Source organism: Oncorhynchus keta, chromosome 14 (genome assembly GCF_023373465.1).
Source record: "Oncorhynchus keta strain PuntledgeMale-10-30-2019 chromosome 14, Oket_V2, whole genome shotgun sequence".
Lineage (NCBI taxonomy): Eukaryota > Metazoa > Chordata > Actinopteri > Salmoniformes > Salmonidae > Oncorhynchus > Oncorhynchus keta.
Genome location: NC_068434.1, coordinates 26,101,238 through 26,119,908, shown reverse-complemented (window position 1 = coordinate 26,119,908; position 18,671 = coordinate 26,101,238). Strand labels below are relative to the sequence as shown.

The window sequence follows — 18,671 nt, the reverse complement described above, 5'->3', positions numbered from 1 at the left end:
AGGGTCAACTCAGTCCATGTCGCCATCATGTTAGCTATTTAGTTGTCTATGGCTTGTGGATAGAAGTTGTTACTGCTTGCCATATGGAACTAGAGAGCACAGTCTATGGCTTGGGTGGCTGGAGGCATGTTTGCAAATGTTTTAAAAATAAAAAAACTGAAATACCTTATTTACATAATTATTCAGACACTTTGCTATGAGACTCCAAATTAAGCTCAGGAGCATCCTGTTTCCATTGATCAACCTTGAGGTGTTTCCACAACTTGATTGGAGTCCACCTGTGGAAAATTCAATTGATTGGACAGGATTTGGAAAGGCACACACCTGTCCATATAAGGTCCCACAGTTGACATTGCATGTCAGAACAAAAACCAAGCCATGAGGTCAGAACAAAAACCAATGCCATGAGGTCAGAACAAAAACCAATACCATGAGGTCGAAGAGCTCCGAGAATGGATTGTGTCAAACCTGTTTCTACTTTGTCATTGTGGGGTATTGTGTGTAGATTGATGACGGGAAAAAAAACAATTTAATCCATTTTAGAATAAAGCTGTAACGTAACAAAATGTTGAAAAAGTCAAGGGGTCTGAATAATTTCCGAATGCACCGTATATACAAATATGATATTTGAGGCGCTCTCACTAATTGATTGAACAATGTGTACACACAATATTATGTTATGATTTCAGTTTGTGAGTGTGTGATTATGGGGTTAGATACATAATATATTATTAAGAGAAGCTTTTAGAAACAATGGCAACACTGCCATGTTGATCTGAGCCTCGCTGTCGGAAAACCACATTAGTGTTCGACTTTCGGCAGTCACAGATGCATCTTCACCGACTTCTCTCCTTACAACTCAAACGCACCCAATGAGAGAAGTTAAAAATTCTTCCTTAGGCACCACCTAGATTAGAGACAATATCTTAAGTAGTTGAACATGTTATTTATCAAACCTTGTGGAAGTGACAAACTGACACGTTTTCATTTTAATTTTCGTCAAAAACAACTTGATATAAAAGGAGTGTGTAATATAACACACGGAGACAGGGATGTGGGTAAAATAACGTTTATCAGATGTCATGGGTTTAGTGCAAGTACAGATGACATGAAATTGGGGAGAGAAATGGGGTAAAAATTCAAATAATAATAATAATAAAGATCACATGTAGTAATTAGTAACAGCGTCACCCTCAGGCACTCAAGGTAAGTACATGTACATACAAGACATCATTTCTTTAGATAATAAAGAACAAACAAAAATGTTCTTTCAACTCAGTGTTTCACTGAAAAAATACATGTTTTACAATATAACATACACATCACATTGTTATTATTAAATTGTGAAAGACTCCAATCACCCAAGTCACAGACTATTCTCTCTGCTACCGCACAGCAAGCGGTACCGGAGTGACAAGTATAGACCCAAAAAGATCCTTAACAAGCTATAAGAACAATTAATGAAATGCCCCCCCGGACTATTTACATTGAAACTTTGGCAAATGGTAAAGTCTGCAAAACGTAGTGCAATCTGTTCGTAAAAGATTCTTATTTTGGAAACAGAAAACTGTTTTCAGATTAAATGTTTAATCAATGACAAAATGTGCAGAATGTCGGCCAAAATCCATCTCGCTCCATCTTCTCCCACTGCCGATACCTGAGCTTCCTCTCACCACCATATTTGGCAGTGAGTGGAAATACCAAGCGGATGCATTACATTTATACGTATTGTCTTTAAAGTGGTAATAAAAATAAAAGCTTTTTTTCTCTTTTTCCATACAAGAATGCCATTCATGCTCAGAGAATGTAGAACACTTCTTACTTTGTCACGTTTCTGGTTATAGCTCAAGAAATGCAAATGAAAAACTATTGATAATTTTCCTTCTGCAGAGACTTTAATATGGTTCTACACAAAACCATAGACATATATCCTCCTAGAGCACACAATGCAGGTAATAGATCATCTGTATTATGTAATTGTATAAACGTTATTGATATATGGAGGTATAGAAAACCTATGGTAAAATATTTATCTTAGAGCAACGAAAACTTCACTCTACAGTCCAGAATAGATTTATTGCTGATATCCCAATGAATTCAAACCTAAAGTTGATCAGATTGAGATCTAACCTGCTATTTTAAAGTCAAACTAAAACTGAGTCTTTGTGATGACTCACAGAAACATTCAATTGTGAGCTATTGGAAATGTAATAACACTATTGCAATTTGAATATTTCACAGCAAATGTCAATTATCTTATTTAAGTCTATTATTAATCCAGTAACTGTAAATGAGGAAACGGAATATTCAAGAAGTATAACTATACATTTAATTAATTATTTTTTAAATCCTTGGGTAATGATGGATTAACGGCAGAGTTTCAACAGGCCTTTATAGATAATATTATAAAATGTCTTCTTGTAGTTTAGTTTTCTGGCAGTTGTTTATAAGTGTAACGGTTTTCGTCCTCCTCTTCTGAGGAGGAGTAGGAAGGATCGGTCCAATGCGCAGCGTGGTAAGTGTACATAATATAATCTTAATGAAATATAACTGAACACAGAAAACAAAAGAATACGAGAATAACTGGAAACCGACACAGTCCCGTATGGCGCAAACACTGACAGGGAAAATAATCACCCACCACCAACATGGGGAAAACAGGCTACCTAAGTATGATTCTCAATCAGAGACAACGATCGACAGCTGCCTCTGATTGAGAACCATACCAGGCCAAACACAGAAATACAACATAGAAGAAAGAACATAGACGACCCACCCCAACTCATGCCCTGACCAAACTAACACAAAGACATAATAAAGGAACTAAGGTCAGAACGTGACAATAAGGCCATTCTTCACAAACTTCTGTCTTATCTAACTTTGCTATAGAAATATAGACACCTGAGTTGCCTAACCCATTTACAGGATTTGTTAACTCTTGAGGTTCCTAGGTTTTGCTTTTGATTAAATACATTTCATCTTGATGTTCTGGTGCCATTCGGGCAATTTAAAATATTGATTTGGAACTTATTTGTGAAGGAATGTAACTATTTTTCTGGGTGACTTGTGATGTTTTTTGTGCTTGCCATGTATTTTAATGTGTAAATCAAATCAAATCAAATTAATTTATATAGCCCTTCGTACATCAGCTGATATCTCAAAGTGCTGTACAGAAACCCAGCCTAAAACCCCAAACAGCAAGCAATGCAGGTGTAGAAGCACGGTGGCTAGGAAAAACTCCATAGAAAGGCCAAAACCTAGGAAGAAACCTAGAGAGGAACCAGGCTATGTGGGGTGGCCAGTCCTCTTCTGGCTGTGCCGGGTGGAGATTATAACAGAACATGGCCAAGATGTTCAAATGTTCATAAATGACCAGCATGGTCGAATAATAATAAGGCAGAACAGTTGAAACTGGAGCAGCAGCACGGTCAGGTGGACTGGGGACAGCAAGGAGTCATCATGTCAGGTAGTCCTGGGGCACGGTCCTAGGGCTCAGGTCCTCCGAGAAAGAGAAAGAGAGAATAAGAGAGAGCATATGTGGGGTGGCCAGTCCTCTTCTGGCTGTGCCGGGTGGAGATTATAACAGAACATGGCCAAGATGTTCAAATGTTCATAAATGACCAGCATGGTCGAATAATAATAAGGCAGAACAGTTGAAACTGGAGCAGCAGCACGGCTAAGTGGACTGGGGACAGCAAGGAGGCATCATGTCAGGTAGTCCTGGGGCATGGTCCTAGGGCTCAGGTCCTCTGAGAGAGAGAAAGAAAGAGAGAAGGAGAGAATTAGAGAACGCACACTTAGATTCACACAGGACACCGAATAGGACAGGAGAAGTACTCCAGATATAACAAACTGACCCTAGCCCCCCGACACATAAACTACTGCAGCATAAATACTGGAGGCTGAGACAGGAGGGGTCAGGAGACACTGTGGCCCCATCCGAGGACACCCCCGGACAGGGCCAAACAGGAAGGATATAACCCCACCCACTTTGCCAAAGCACAGCCCCCACACCACTAGAGCATACAGTGCGCATACAGTGCGCTCCAAAAGTACTGGGACAGTGACACATTTGTTTTGGCTCTGTACTCCAGCACTTCGGACTTGAAATTATACAATGACTATGAGTTTAAAGTACAGACTGTCAGCTTTAATTTGAGGGTATAAGAATATAATATATTGCTAAACACTCATACATTATTGTGAATGCTATCATGATTACAGATAATCCTGAATGAATCTTGAATAATGATGAGTGAGAAAGTTACAGAGGCATAAATATCATAACCCCCCAAAAATGCTAACCTCCCTTGTTATTGTGATGGTGAGAGGTTAGCATGTCTTGGGGGTATGATATTTTTATGTCTGTAACTTTTTCATTCATCATTATTCATGATTCATTCTGACCTACCCATAACCATGGTAGCATCCACATTAATGTAGAAGTGTTTAGAAACAAATTATACTTTTATTTACAATAAAAGGGATTCTAAAATGACACAATACATTATTTACCATTAATTTCTATTGGACACAAAATAATCTGAAACACAACCCAAACAAACAGCAAAAGCATCCAACAAGTCTGTAGAGTCACAAGCTTAATGTAATCATTGCGTGCTAGAAATATGGTATAAAGGTCCTGGATGGCAGGAAGCTTGGCCCCAGTGATGTACTGGGACGTACGCACTATCCTCAGTAGTGCCTTGCGGTCAGATGGCTGAGCAGTTGCCATACCAGGTGGTGATGCTACCCGTCAGGATGCTCTCAATGGTGCAGCTTTAAAACCTTATGAGGATCTGAGGACCCATGCCAAATCTTTTCAGTCTCCTGAGGGGGTATATATTTTGTCGTGCCCTCTTCACGACTGTCTTGGTGTGCTTGGACCATGTTAGTTTGTTGGTGATGTGGACGCCAAGGAATTTGAAGCTCTCAACCTGCCCCACTACAGCCCCGTCAATAAGAATGGGTGCGTGCTCAGTCCTCCTTTTCCTATAGTCCACAATCATCTCCTTTGTCTTGATCACATTGAGGGAGAAGTTGTTGTCCTTGCACCACACAGTCAGGTCTCTGACCTCCTCCCTATAGGCTGTCTCATCGTTGTTGGTGATCACTGTTGTGTCATCGGCAAACTTAATGGTGGTGTTGTAGTCGTGCCTGGCCGGGCAGTCATGAGTGAACAGGGTGTACAGGAGGGGACTGAGCACACACCCCTGAGGGGACCCCATGTTGAGGATCAGCGTGGCGGATGTGTTGTTACCTACCCTTACCACCTGGGGGCGGCCCGTCAGGAAGTCCAGGATCCAGTTGCAGAGGGAGATGTTCAGTCCCAGGGTCCTTAGCTTGGTGATGAGCTTTTAGTGCACTTTGGTGTTGAACGCTAAGCTGTAGTCAATGAATAGCATTCTCACATAGGTGTTCCTTTTGTCCAGGTGGGAAAAAGCAGTGTGGAGTGCAATAGAGATTGTATCATTTGTGGATCTGTTGGGGCGGTATGCAAATTGGAGTGGGACTAGGGTTTCTGGGATAATGGTGTTGATGTGAGCCATTACCAGCCTTTCAAAACAGTTCATGGCTACACACGTGAGTGCTACAGGTCGGTAGTAATTTAGGCAGGTTACCTTTGTGTTCTTGGACACAGGGACAATGGTGATCTGCTTGAAACATGTTGGTATTACAGACTCAGACAGTGAGAGTTTGAAAATGTCAGTGAAGACACTTGCCAGTTGGTCAGCGCAAGCTCGGAGTACACGTCCTGGTAATCTGTCTGGCCCTGCGGCCTTGTTAATATTGACCTGTTTAAAGGTCTTACTCACATTGACTGTGGAGAGCGTGATCACACCTTCGTCTGTAACAGCTGATGCTCTCATGCATGTTTCAGTGTTACTTTTCTCGAAGCGAGCATATAAGTTATTTAGCTCATCTGGTAGGCTTGTGTCACTGGGCAGCTCTCGGCTGTGCTTCCCTTTGTAGTCTGTAATAGTTTGCAAGCCCTGCCACATCCGGCGAGCATTGTTGCCGGTGTAGTACGATTTGATCTTAGTCCTGTATTGACGCTTTGCCTGTTTGATGGTTCGTTGGAGGGCATAGCTGGATTTCTTATAAGCGTCCGGATTAGAGTCCCGCTTCTTGACAGCGGCAGCTCTACCCTTTAGCTCAGTGCGAATGTTGCCTGTAGTCCATGGCTTCTGGTTAATGTATGCACGTACAGTCACTGTGGGGATGACGTTATCGATGCACTTATTGATGAAGCCAGTGACTGATGTGGTGTACTTGTTGGGGATGAATCAGAATTAGTTGGGTAACATAGATAAATAAGATGTTTTATTTACTTTCATAATATGCTTATGTGAGATACTTGTCATTAGAATGTCTCCTTTTGGACTATACTGTTGGCAGTTGCACTTTTCCCTTCTCAGCTAGGGTAATGTCACTTGGGACCCAGAGAGGGGAGAGGTCAAGTTTGAACATTGTCTTCATATGTGAATGTATCTGTTAAACCATGTGAAGGGCTCCACAATGTCTGTACGCCAGTCACTCCCTCCTTTTCCCATTGTGGGGAGGAGTATGGCAGTGTCTGGAATCATTGTATTACCCCTCTGATGTTGCACTCATCTTTCACAGTATATGACCTAGAGGCTTACTCCCCTCAGTGAGCTTGTCCATGAGTGGATTGTACTTGAGATGGGAGTATCTAGAGTTGACAATTGATATATGCCATTGGATGAGGTAATGTTTTGGTACTATGAAGTACCAGAACAAGATTAGAACCTCGTCTTAGAGACCAAACTGAACGATAATTTATAGCTAATGCTATCTGGCTATGGGATACTCCTCTCTCAAGTAAAAGTCTTTCTTTGTGAACTGTTCCTAAGATCTGTGGTTCGTCATGTAAGTTGAGAGGGTGTATCTTGGCTATAAAAGATCTTGGTATTCTCTTATAGGCACTCTCAGAATTCATTTATAGACACTGAATTGATCTGAGAGTCAAATGGCTATGGTGAAGCTCATATAATTAAAGATGAAGTTTAAGTATAACTCTGACTGGTGTGTGGTTTGTAAACTCTCCTCATTTAGTAATACAGGAAATTACCAAGACACACTCCTCAATGCCATCGGAAGAATCCCAGAACATATTCCAGTCTGTGCTAGCAAAACAGTCCTGTAGTTTAGCATCTGCTTTAACTAACCACTTTTTTATAGACCAAGTCACTGGTGCTTCCCGCTTTAATTTTTGCTCGTAAGCAGGAATCAGGAGGCTAGAATTATGGTCAGATTTGCCAAATGGTGGGCGAGGGAGAACTTTGTACGCGTCTCTGTGTGTGGAGTAATGGTGGTCTTTAGAAACCCTTTAGAAACAAACTGTGGTCAGTTTGATCCATCACTTGTAAATTCAAAGATAGTAATTAACAGTGTCTCAATCATTGATTAAAAAATGCAATAATTCATTAATTTGAGAAGTTTTTCCTGACAGTGTTGTTGCAATAGAAAAAGGTATGTGGAACTTGCTATGTGTTGTAAAAATTAGCCGAAGGTATGGACTTTATCATACAAATATGTGCTCACAAACAAAGTCAGGGAAACACTCTTTAAAATAAATCATAGATGTTAGACATCCAATGAAAGTATTTGTATGTTGAGGAGAAATGTACATTTCGTCAATCTGGGACAGGACCACTTTGTTTTTCCAATGTGTGTATGTCCCTATGTTCTGGAAGGAACTTCGGCTGTGTAAAAGATTTGTTAAGGACATCCATCTGCAAGCTTGTGAGGTTATTTTTGTTTTTGATAGTCCAAGACTCTCCACCAACGAAAAGAATGAGATGAATTTGATCATAATTTTTGTTAAATATTATATCTATAAAATTATTTTTTTAGAAGAAACCATCCTCGTCAATATTTTTTAAGGTAGATTTAAATAATTACCTTGCCATATTCAAATCAAATCAAATGTTATTGGTCAAGTACACATGGTTAGCATATGTTATTGCGAGTGTAGCGAAATGCTTATGTTTCTTGATCAACAGTGCAGCATTAACTAACAGGTAATATCTAACAATTCCACAACAAAACCTAATATCTAATAAATTCCACAACAAAACCTAATACACACATTCTAGTAAAGGAATGGGATGTGAATATATAAGTATAAAATATATGGATGAGCAGTGACAGAACGGCTAAGATGCAATAGATAGTAAAGAATAGATAGTGAACGATACAGTATATACATACAGTGAGGGTAAAAAGTATTTGATCCCCTGCTGATTTTGTACGTTTGCCCACTGACAAAGAAGTGATCCATCTATAATTTTAATGGTAGGTTTATTTGAACAGTGAGAGACAGAATAACAGCAAAAAAAAAAGTTATAAATTGTACATACACGGATAGGGCAGTGTGCAGCGTGATGGCGATTGCATAGTCTGTGTACCTATTTTGGCGGTAAGCAAATTGGAGTGGGTCTAGGGTAACAGGTAGGGTGGAGGTGATATGATCCATGCCTCTCAAAGCACTACATGATGACACATGAGTGCTACGGGGCGATAGTTGTTTAGTTCAGTTACCTTAGCTTTCTTGGGAGACTGGGATAGGGATTGATTGAATATGTCTGTAAACACACCAGCCAGCTGGTCTGCACATGCTCTGAGGACGTTGCTAGGGATGCCGTCTGGGCCGGCTATGGAGAAAGAGAGCCCACAGTCTTTGGTAGCGGTCAGTGTCGGTGGCACTGTATTGTCCTCAATGCGCGCAAAGAAGTTGTTTAATTTGTCTGGGAGCAAGACATTAAGTAATATGCTCTGTAAGAATAAGAAGGTAATGAAATCAAGGGGCACAACTTTCACCTGGGGGGAATAATGTCCTCCTACTTCTAAAACCAAAGTTGCGCCCCTGGCGAAATCAATTTATACTCTTAAGCTTTTCAAATGTCTTTGAATGTAAAAGCCCTGTATGTGTTTCTGTATTTGTGCTTATCTGTTTGTTTGTGATGTTTGTGTTACAAAAATCTATACATCCTTCTTAAAAATTGTAACACATTTGAATTTGTATCCTTCAAACTGTATGGAATTTCAAATATTTGTATTTATTTAAAAATGACATAATAATCTAATAAAATAAACAAACAAACAAAAAAAACAGTACTTACTGTCCTTGAAGTGATGATCACGCGTATCATGAACCGGAAGTGACTACAAGTTCTCCCTAGTTTGAGACCGGCAAGATGGCAGCGGACACGCAGGTTTGTGTCGCTGATGTTTAAAATGGTGCTGATTCCTCTTCGAGAATTTGTCAACAACATACTGCTGATAAGGAAGATATGAGGGAAAATTCATTTGTTGTCGCTGCCTGTAGGGTTTCCCGTAAAATAAATGATTTAAACATTGTCCAGCTGGCTAAGCTAGCTAGCTAACCGTTACTTGGCTAGTACATATTGCTGACGTTAGCCATAGGTAGCTTAAATATAGTAGCAAGCTAACTAGCAATACGTGGCTAACGAGCTAGTCAGTGTTCTCGTGGTGACCAAATCTGTTGTTTGAGATGAATCGAAACACCAACTAGATGAGTAGGTTTTACCCAGCCTAGTTTCTAATTTATTTAACAGTTACCTACAATGAAGCATTTCATGAAGTTCTTTGTTGGCAACAGCCAATTTTAGTTAGAACATATACTATACAGTACTTGTTTGCTAGCTAATGTTAGCCAGTTATGAGAAGCCAAACACGAATGTCTTTTGAATGGCATATTGTATTTGGTGACCACGCCTCAGTATCCAGAAATTTGCTAAATTAAATGTTTTCATTATTATGGGTGGTCTGATCACTTTCAGCCTGATGATGCCATACAAATCTCAGAAGATATGTTTTCCATCTTGATAAATTGAAGACTAATTACAAAGTTGATCTTCAATCAGTGTGACGTTTTTGAATATGCAGCACTATTGTTTCAAATGATTGACTTTATCCTAGATGCACACATTGCCAGGTGGCTTTCATTTGATTTTGGATGTCTGTGTGTATTGCACCAGGTTTCGGACACACTGAAGAAATTCGCTGTGAAAGTGACCACAGCCAGTGTAAGCGAGCGTAAGGAGATTCTTGGTGAACTAAAACAGTGTATTAGCGGCAAAGGTGAGGAGACAGATGCCCATGTAGTTAGCATAATGTATTTATTTTCTGCTCTCTGTTTATTTTTTTTGTCTTGGATTGTCAAGATTAAAGCAAACTGTTGTGAGTGATTGACAATGTGTATGTCCTTATAGAGCTACCAGAGCCAGCCATCAAAGGGCTATGCAAGCTCTTCTGTCTCACTCCACACAGATACAGGTAGGTGTCCTTAGCCTACTGCTCTTCAGTATTCCCCAGTTATTGATCTGTTGGAAGTGTGTGTTGAGTGTTAAATGACATGTCTTCTCTAGGGATGCTGCATCTAGACGAGCCCTCCTCTCCGTCATTGGCCTACTGGCCGAGTCTCAACCTGAAATCCTAGCAACCAGCCTCCTCCACTGCCTCCTCAACTGTGGCGTCATCAGCAAGAATGGAGCACCCAGGTAGGACATGGGGATAGGAATAGGCATAAGTCTAAATGCTTTGTATACATTTTACAGTGAGTTCTGTGAAATATTGTACTAATTTCACCACATACTGAATACCTTATTTGTGTTCCCTGTCCATCTTGTTGTGGTGTTGTCAGTAAGAGCACAGGCTCGGCTGCCTTCACTGGGCTGGCCTGGACCTGCCTGTTGGTTCGCTCTGTGTTCTTGGCTCCAGAGAAAAGAGTGGGCCCCATCTGGAAGAAACTGGTAAGTGAGCAAGGAATCGGACACTGCTTATAGAAACCATGCCTTTCATCTCCCAGCAATCACTATTTACATATATACTGTGAAACGATTTCGGCATGAATTTAGATGTCGTCTAGTTCCACACAGGTGATGGGATGTTGGATTTGGTTGTTAAGGGACCTGTTAAGCCCTACTACTGTTTCTGCATCCACCCATCCATGCTTCACTATCTTTCCTCTGACAGGTGGAGGTACAGAGTTTACTGCTGGCTGAGGTGGTGGGAGGGGCTCAAGCAACAGCACTGAAGTCAACCCTGAAGAACCTGAGCCACCTATGGAAAAAGGTAAGGGAGGTGTGGGGTTGGTATTCAAGGAATGCCAGACAGTAATAAGGAATATTTGGACACTGTCATCATGGCCCCGTGTAAAATCAATATATTGGATTTGCTATGATTTAAAATGCTTGTCTCTGCTGTTTTTCTCCAGAACCCTGGCCTGGCAGATCAGTATATAAGCACCCTGTTGAGTCTGGAGCAGAACCCCAGCTCACTGGCTCTGCTGGGGGTGTGTCTGGACTTCTGCACAACTCACAAAGACATGGCCACCGTAGAGAAACACAAGGTGAGTCTGTTATTTGAATTCAGTTAGATTAAATATATTTCTATATAATAATTTTCAAAAATTACATCTTTAACCAAGCCTCTATTTTGTTTTTAGAGTGCCATATTGGACCTGTATATGAAGGCAGTCCTCATGAGCAAGACTAGACCACACCAACACCTATTGGTGAGTGGCGCTGGACTGGCCCTGAAACTGCTTTTGTTAGTGAGACCCAAAGATTGGACTTCACAACCTAAAGACCTTCCATAGCCACAATTGATGTTTATTGTAAAATATATTTTGGGGGTTGGTGCTAAAAATTATTTTCTGTAATGTGTTTTGTGTTCTTCTGCAGGACAAGAGTGGTTCCTTGCTGCGCCATGTCTCCCACTCTGAGTTCAAGGAGCTGCTGCTGCCTGCCCTGCAGAAGGCCATGCTCCGCAGCCCAGAGAACGCCATGCAGAGTCAGTACAGTAGCTAATATCACAATCAAACACAATTTTGTGTATATTACCTACTATGTATTGTAGTTTTATCCTTTCAAGATATAATTTCCTCTCTCCTTCAGCCGTCTCCTGTCTACTGGCTTCAGTGACTCTTGACCTCAGTCAGTATGCCATGGATATTGGAAAAGGCATAGCAAGTAAGTCAGCCCTTTATATGTAGAAATTTAGCTTTTTGAGGATGTTTCTCTGTGTGTGTGTGTGTGTAACCAGGCTGTAATGTGTGTTTCAGGTCAGCTGAAGGCCAATAATCCCCAGCTGATGGAGCAGGCAGTGCAGGCCATGCAGAACCTGGCCAAGCAGTGTAGTGACCCGAGCGCTGTACAGGATGTCATAACACACCTCTTTAGCATCCTGGGAGGCAAGGACAACTCACTTTACTATGACCTAAGAAACATTTGAGCACACATGGCACAACACCCAAGTGTACCGTATGTTTTTGCACTAACAGAAATTTATTTTCAGGGTCAGAGGGGAAACTCACAGCGTTCGGCCAGAAGATGAGTGTGCTGTCAGGTAGCGTGGTCACTAGTCTTCTGTCCTTCATAACCCACACTTAGTATGTAGTCTTGCAGACCGATGGGTGTTGTCTTTTAACCCTGGTTTTGACTTGTTCTGTCCAGGTATCGGCAGCTGCAGCCATCATGCTGTGTCGGGCACCTCTAGCCAAACTCTCAGCTCTGCAGTCGCTGTGCTGTTCATCCCTTATCTGCAACAAGAAGGTAAGAGCTATCTCTCATTCCTTCCTCCTTCTCATTCCCTTCATCCATAGAGCGAGAGGTGCTCATGTTGTGTTTCTGTCTGTCAGTCCATGAGGGGACCTTGGTGCACGCAGTGGCTATGCTGTCTCAGTGGAGTGGGCGGCTGACGGTGGAGGTCCCCAAGGCTCTGCTGGACTGGTTCAAGAAAGCCTTCACCCTCAAGACCTCCACCTCTCCTGTCCGCCACGCATACCTGCAGGCCATGCTGGCGGCATTCAAAGGTTAGTTAGTCACAGGCACTGGGCAACTGTTGCCTGTGTGTCTGTGAGCTTGTCTTTGAAATTAAATAACTTGTCTGCGTGTATTGATCCAGTTCTACGGAATGCAGGAGGCACAGAATCACAGCCCTGCCCTCTCTCTCCTCTCCAGGTGACACTCTGGGACAGGTGTCTGACCTCGTGCCCCTCCTTCTCCAGACAGTGGAGAAGGCTGCGGCCCAGAACTCCCAGCATGCTCTGCTCTCAGAGGGCGTGGCTGCTGCTGTTCTCCTGAGTCGACTGTCTCTGCTGGAGACCCAGACAGGTGAGAGAATTTAGGATCATGACACCCCATAATTATTGAAGGTTGAGGTTCCCAGTAGGGGACAGTGCCTTTGTTCATCAGTTTAGAGACTGACGTACAATGGTGTGTTTTGTCTTTGCTGCAGAGGCCAAGTTGGCTGTCTTCTGGACCCTGATCCTGGATGAGAAGAAACCTTTATTCGCCACAGAGAAGTTCCTCTCCCAGGCCAGTGAGGAAGGTGAGGCATAATAAACAAACGGTACACAAAACACTAATGCAGACTGTCAGTAATCGCACAAGTGTCAACATATGGGACGATATTGAGTATTAAATCTCTTTCACACCAGCGTTGTGCACAGTGATACAGCTGTGTGAGAGAATCTTCTTGGACCACTCCCACCGACTCACCAACGGCAAATCACCGTGAGTGATTGTTTTACTGTCTCAGTCGCTCTGAATTTGTATCAGCATTTTGCATAACACATTTCCATGTTTAGTTCTCTCTAAGTGTTGACTCTTTCTGCTCTCCTCACCTGTCAGGATGTACCACCGTGCCACTGTGGCGGTGCTGCTGTCTCGTAGTTGGCGTGTGCGGAAGCGGGCACAGCAGACCGTGAAGAAGCTGCTCTCCTCCCTGGGCGGCTCCGGGCTGGCCCACGGCCTTCTGGGAGAACTAAGAGTGATCATCAACAAACACAAGGTACAAATAGTTGACTGGGAGGCACTAAGAATTTTTATAGATTTGTAGTTGCAGGTCTCACCTCAGTGGTACTATAAACTAGTTATGACTGATTTTAAATTCACGTGCTAAGTACAAATATTTTAATTGTATCTGTAGTGTAATATGAATGTCTACATTATTCCTTTGTCATTGACTATATACTGTGTCTTTGTCTTTCCCCAGGTGTTGCCTCAGGAGGTGCTGCAGACAGAGTCAGGGGAGTTGTCTGAGGTGGGAAAGGCCTACAGTCCCCCTCGCGTCCTGCTGGAGGCGCTGTGTGTGGTGTGCTCTGTGGCCGGCCAGTGGAACGACACAGCCGAGGCAGACAAGATTGCCATGGAGATTCTGGTCGTCACCCACCATCCCTCCATAGGTCTGTTCGTTTACTTGTTACTGCGCTCCACAGCATCTTTCACACTGCAGTTTGTATGAACTAGGGATGGGCAAAGTATATCAAATATCTGAACGGATGTTAGTATTCGATTACGTGAGTGTTAATTTAGAGAGATTAAAACTAAAATACACATTTTTAAAATGTATATACCGGTAACTATATTTATTTTTAGGCCTATTTTATCGAAAAAGCTTTGTTTAAATTTATTTTACATGGATAAACCATAACATTTGAAATGATTAATTTAATAAACAAACTAACTTTAGAATGTAGTTTTTATAACTGTGTGTTGAGTTACTGCTGCACATTTAACCCTTCAGGCTGCCCTGACATCAGTATGCTATTTTTCCCACTTCAAATAGCAGTTACATGCGCTCACCTAACGTTTCCACAACACCTGACACAGATCAATGCAAAACACTCTTAATAACATTTAATGTTTTAGTTTTGTATTATCACTTGAAGTGTTTTAAAATGTTATGCAGAATCTTTTTGTAACAATCAATTCTATCATATCTTCTCTTTCGTTGTTGCTGTTAGCTAAACTACTGGAGAAAAGCAGCATGTCTCCTGTTTACCTCTGCCATGTGCATTTGCGTCATTCTGATTGGTCAAGATTCAATATCAAAGAGCTTTTCTTTTTTTGAATTTAGATTATTTAGATTTCTGAACAATGATGATATTATTTCAAATGCCCATCCCTAGTATAAACCCACTACTAGTACTGACATCCTTCCCCCCGGGCTCTTCTCCGATGATGCAGTTGAAGCTCGACCTGGTTTCTGGCCGCATCTGCTGTCCAGCATGAACATCAAGGCCGGCGAGTTCATAGACAAGAACCTGGATGACATTCTGCCACGGCTGTTGCAGGCCAACGCTGACAATCAGGTCGGAACGTATTTTACATATTGACATCCTTATATCAGATGTACACATACAATACACATACATACTTACACTCACAGCCAATGGATGGTTGAGGCCTACATTTGCTCTCTGATTGGATGAGACAAGCCTATGATCCAACTTGTCATATACTCTTATTGGCTGACTGATGGTCGTCCTCTTGTTTCACCAGGCTATAAGGAATGCGGTCGGTGCCCTGTCCGGTCTCTCTCCCATCAAGCTGCTGCCACGGGTGATGGAGCATGTGACACAGTTGCTGTCCAATCCTGCGTTGCGGCAGGTCACCAGGGAGGAGTATGCCATCATGCTCACCCCTGAGGGAGAGCTGTATGACAAGAGCATCATCCAGAGGTAGGACACTAATACAGTGTAAGAGCTGTTCTGTCGGCAAGAATGCTTATCATTGTTTCAAAGACCATGGCTATGTTGATTTCTTAGTTACACTCAAAGGCTTGTTTCAACATTTCATTCTCTTCCTCCCGTGTGCTGTGCAGTGCCCAGCAGGAGAGCACAAAGAAGGGCAACATGAAGAGGGAGAACAAGGCCTACTCGTATAAGGAACAGATCATAGAGCTGGAGCTGCAAGAGGTGAGACTATGGGGGGCAATGATTGGAAAAACTAGATGGAGAGAGGCTTGTTAACTGTTGCGCTCCTACCTCTTACCTTATTACTGTACAGTGCCTTCAGAAAATATTCACACCCCTTGACTTTTTCCACATTTTGTTGTTACAGCCTGAATTTAAAATGGATTGAATTTAGATGTTTTTTTCTCACTGGCCTACACACAAGGCCAGGGAGGTTTTTCAGTGCTTCGCAAAGAAGGGAACATATTGGTATAAATACAAAAGCAAACATTAAATATCCCTTTGAGCATGGTTAAGTTCATTACACTGTGGATGGTGTATCAATATACCCAGTCACTACACTTTTTTAAATGTAACTTTTATTTAACTAGGCAAGTCAGTTAAGAACACATTCGTATTTACAATGACGGCCTACCAAAAAGGCAAAAGGCCTCCTGCAGGGACGGGGGCCTGGGATTAAAAAATAATAAGGAATACAATATAAATATAGGACAAAACACACATCACACCGAGACAACACTACATAAAGAGAGACCTAAGACAACAACATAGCAAGGCAGCAGCACATGACAACACAGCATGGTAGCAACATAACAACAACATGGTAGCAGCACAAAACATTATTGGGCACAGTCAACAGCACAAAGGTCTCCGTAGCCAGAGAGGAATGAAACCGCTCAGGGATTTCACCACAATGCCAATGGTACATTTAAAACGGTTAGAGCAGTGGTGACCAGCCATTTTTGAGCCAAGACACTTTCACAGTCAAAAAGCAAGCTTAGATCTACTGCTCAGATTGTTTTTATTTTACATTAACCTCACACAGACAGTTTAATAGGAATGAGGTCTGGGCACTAGGCCTAATACATTATCACAGCATATTAGATGTGTGATTGGCCTGCCAATATTGTTAATCAGACCATATTATATTTCAAAACTCGAGCTTTGATAACAAAATAGATCAGTTGGTTTAGCACTAGTTGAGCATGAATTGAAAAAATGTGCTTTTTATTTTACTGGACAGATGGTACCTGCATCTGATGGTCAACGAGGTCAAATCAAGACGTGTGTTCTCAGTCAACTTACCTGGTAAAATAAGGGTTAAATTAAGTCTGCCAGATCGGAGGCAATAGGGATGACCAGGGATGTTCTCTTGATAAGAGCATGGTTTTGACAATTTTCCCGTCCTGCTAGACATTCAAAATGTAATAATGTACTTTTGGGTGTCAGGGAAAATGTATGGAGTAAATATGTTATTTTCTTTAGGAATGTAGTCAAGTGAAAGTTGTCAAATATAAAGTAAAATACAGATACTGAATAAAATGACTAAAGTAGTACTTTAAAGTATTTCTACTTAAGTACTTTACTCTACAGCAAAACATGCATCCTAAGGCACTAATGTAAAACTGCAAAAAATGTGGCAACGCAATTCACTTTTTGTCCTGAATACAAAGTGTGATGTTTGGGGCAGATCCAATTCTACACATTGAGTACCACTCTCCATATTTTCAAGCATAGTGGTGGCTGCATAATGTTATGGATATGCTTGTAATTGTTAAGGATTGAGGAGTTTTTCAGGATAAAAAAATAAATGGGATGGAGCTCAGCACAGGCAAAATCCTAGAGGAAACCCGGTTCAGTCTGCTTACCACCAGACACTGAGAGATGAATTCACCTTTAAGCAGGACAGTAACCTAAAACACAAGGCCAAATCTACACTGGAGTTTCTTACCAAGAAGACAATGAATGTTTGACTTGTTGCTCTGCGTGTGCTCACTGCTCAATGATTGTCTATATTGTAATTGTTTTTAATAACCTGCCCAGGGACTGCGGTTGAAAATTAGCTGACTGGCTAAAACCTGAACTTTTACTGAAACGTTGATTAATGTGCACCGTCCCTGTAAAAAATAAAATAATCTCACTCAAGCTACTTGGAAAATCTATGGCTAGACCTGAACATGGTAGTCTAGCGATGACCAACAATCAATTTGACAGAGCATGAAACATTTTGACAAGAAAAATGGGCAAATGTTGCACAACCCACTTGTGGAAAGCTCTTAGATTTACCAAGAAACACTCACAGCTGTAATCTCCTCAGTGCTGTGAATACTTTCATTTTCAATACATTTGCAAAAAATATCTAAAAACATGTTTCACTTTGTCATTGAGGTATTATATGTAGATGTTTTTAGTCCATTTTGAATTCCGTCTAACACAACAAAGTAAAATAAGTCGAGGGGTATGAGTACTGTGCACTGTGTATGGGCTAATAGATGCAGGAGCATATTGGTACTGTTTGATGATCCTCTGTTATCAGAGAATGTAAACTGAAAAAAAATATAAATGCAACATCAAATCAATCAAATTTTATTTGTCACATACACATGGTTAGCAGATGTTAATGCGAGTGTAGCGAAATGCTTGTGCTTCTAGTTCCGACAATGCAGTAATAACCAACAAGTAATCTAACTAACAATTCCAAAACTACTGCCTTATACACAGTGTAAGGGAATAAAGAATATGTACATAAAGATATATGAATGAGTGATGGTACAGAGCAGCATAGGCAAGATACAGTAGATGGTATCGAGTACAGTATATACATATGAGATGAGTATGTAAACAAAGTGGCATAGTTAAAGTGGCTAGTGGTACATGTATTACGTAAGGATGCAGTAGATGATATAGAGTACAGTATATACGTATGCATATGAGATGAATAATGTAGGGTATGTAACATTATATTAGGTAGCATTGTTTAAAGTGGCTAGTGATATATTTTACATTTCCCATTATTAAAGTGGCGTTGAGTCAGTGTCAGTGTGTTGGCAGCAGCCACTCAATGTTAGTGGTGGCTGTTTAACAGTCTGATGGCCTTGAGATAGAAGCTGCTTTTCAGTCTCTCGGTCCCAGCTTTGATGCA

The 18,671-nt window shown here is 41.3% G+C and overlaps 1 protein-coding gene across 1 annotated transcript in view; it reads left to right on the top strand.

Annotated features, from left to right (window-relative positions):
• The first annotated feature begins 9,155 nt into the window (after nucleotides 1-9,155).
• Nucleotides 9,156-18,671, top strand: part of LOC118394048 (eIF-2-alpha kinase activator GCN1-like) — a 42,368-nt gene continuing 32,852 nt past the window's right edge. Inside the window, exons 1-22 of the mRNA XM_052461407.1 lie at nucleotides 9,156-9,239; nucleotides 10,026-10,128; nucleotides 10,260-10,323; nucleotides 10,416-10,547; nucleotides 10,691-10,799; nucleotides 11,023-11,121; nucleotides 11,264-11,398; nucleotides 11,495-11,563; nucleotides 11,733-11,841; nucleotides 11,946-12,020; nucleotides 12,113-12,241; nucleotides 12,346-12,396; nucleotides 12,504-12,602; nucleotides 12,689-12,862; nucleotides 13,011-13,163; nucleotides 13,288-13,380; nucleotides 13,490-13,565; nucleotides 13,683-13,842; nucleotides 14,047-14,236; nucleotides 15,021-15,145; nucleotides 15,336-15,514; nucleotides 15,658-15,751. Of these exons, the coding sequence (XP_052317367.1) occupies nucleotides 9,222-9,239; nucleotides 10,026-10,128; nucleotides 10,260-10,323; nucleotides 10,416-10,547; nucleotides 10,691-10,799; nucleotides 11,023-11,121; nucleotides 11,264-11,398; nucleotides 11,495-11,563; nucleotides 11,733-11,841; nucleotides 11,946-12,020; nucleotides 12,113-12,241; nucleotides 12,346-12,396; nucleotides 12,504-12,602; nucleotides 12,689-12,862; nucleotides 13,011-13,163; nucleotides 13,288-13,380; nucleotides 13,490-13,565; nucleotides 13,683-13,842; nucleotides 14,047-14,236; nucleotides 15,021-15,145; nucleotides 15,336-15,514; nucleotides 15,658-15,751 (2,436 nt within the window). The 5' untranslated portion in view covers nucleotides 9,156-9,221. The remainder of the gene's footprint in view (nucleotides 9,240-10,025; nucleotides 10,129-10,259; nucleotides 10,324-10,415; nucleotides 10,548-10,690; nucleotides 10,800-11,022; nucleotides 11,122-11,263; nucleotides 11,399-11,494; nucleotides 11,564-11,732; nucleotides 11,842-11,945; nucleotides 12,021-12,112; nucleotides 12,242-12,345; nucleotides 12,397-12,503; nucleotides 12,603-12,688; nucleotides 12,863-13,010; nucleotides 13,164-13,287; nucleotides 13,381-13,489; nucleotides 13,566-13,682; nucleotides 13,843-14,046; nucleotides 14,237-15,020; nucleotides 15,146-15,335; nucleotides 15,515-15,657; nucleotides 15,752-18,671) is intronic.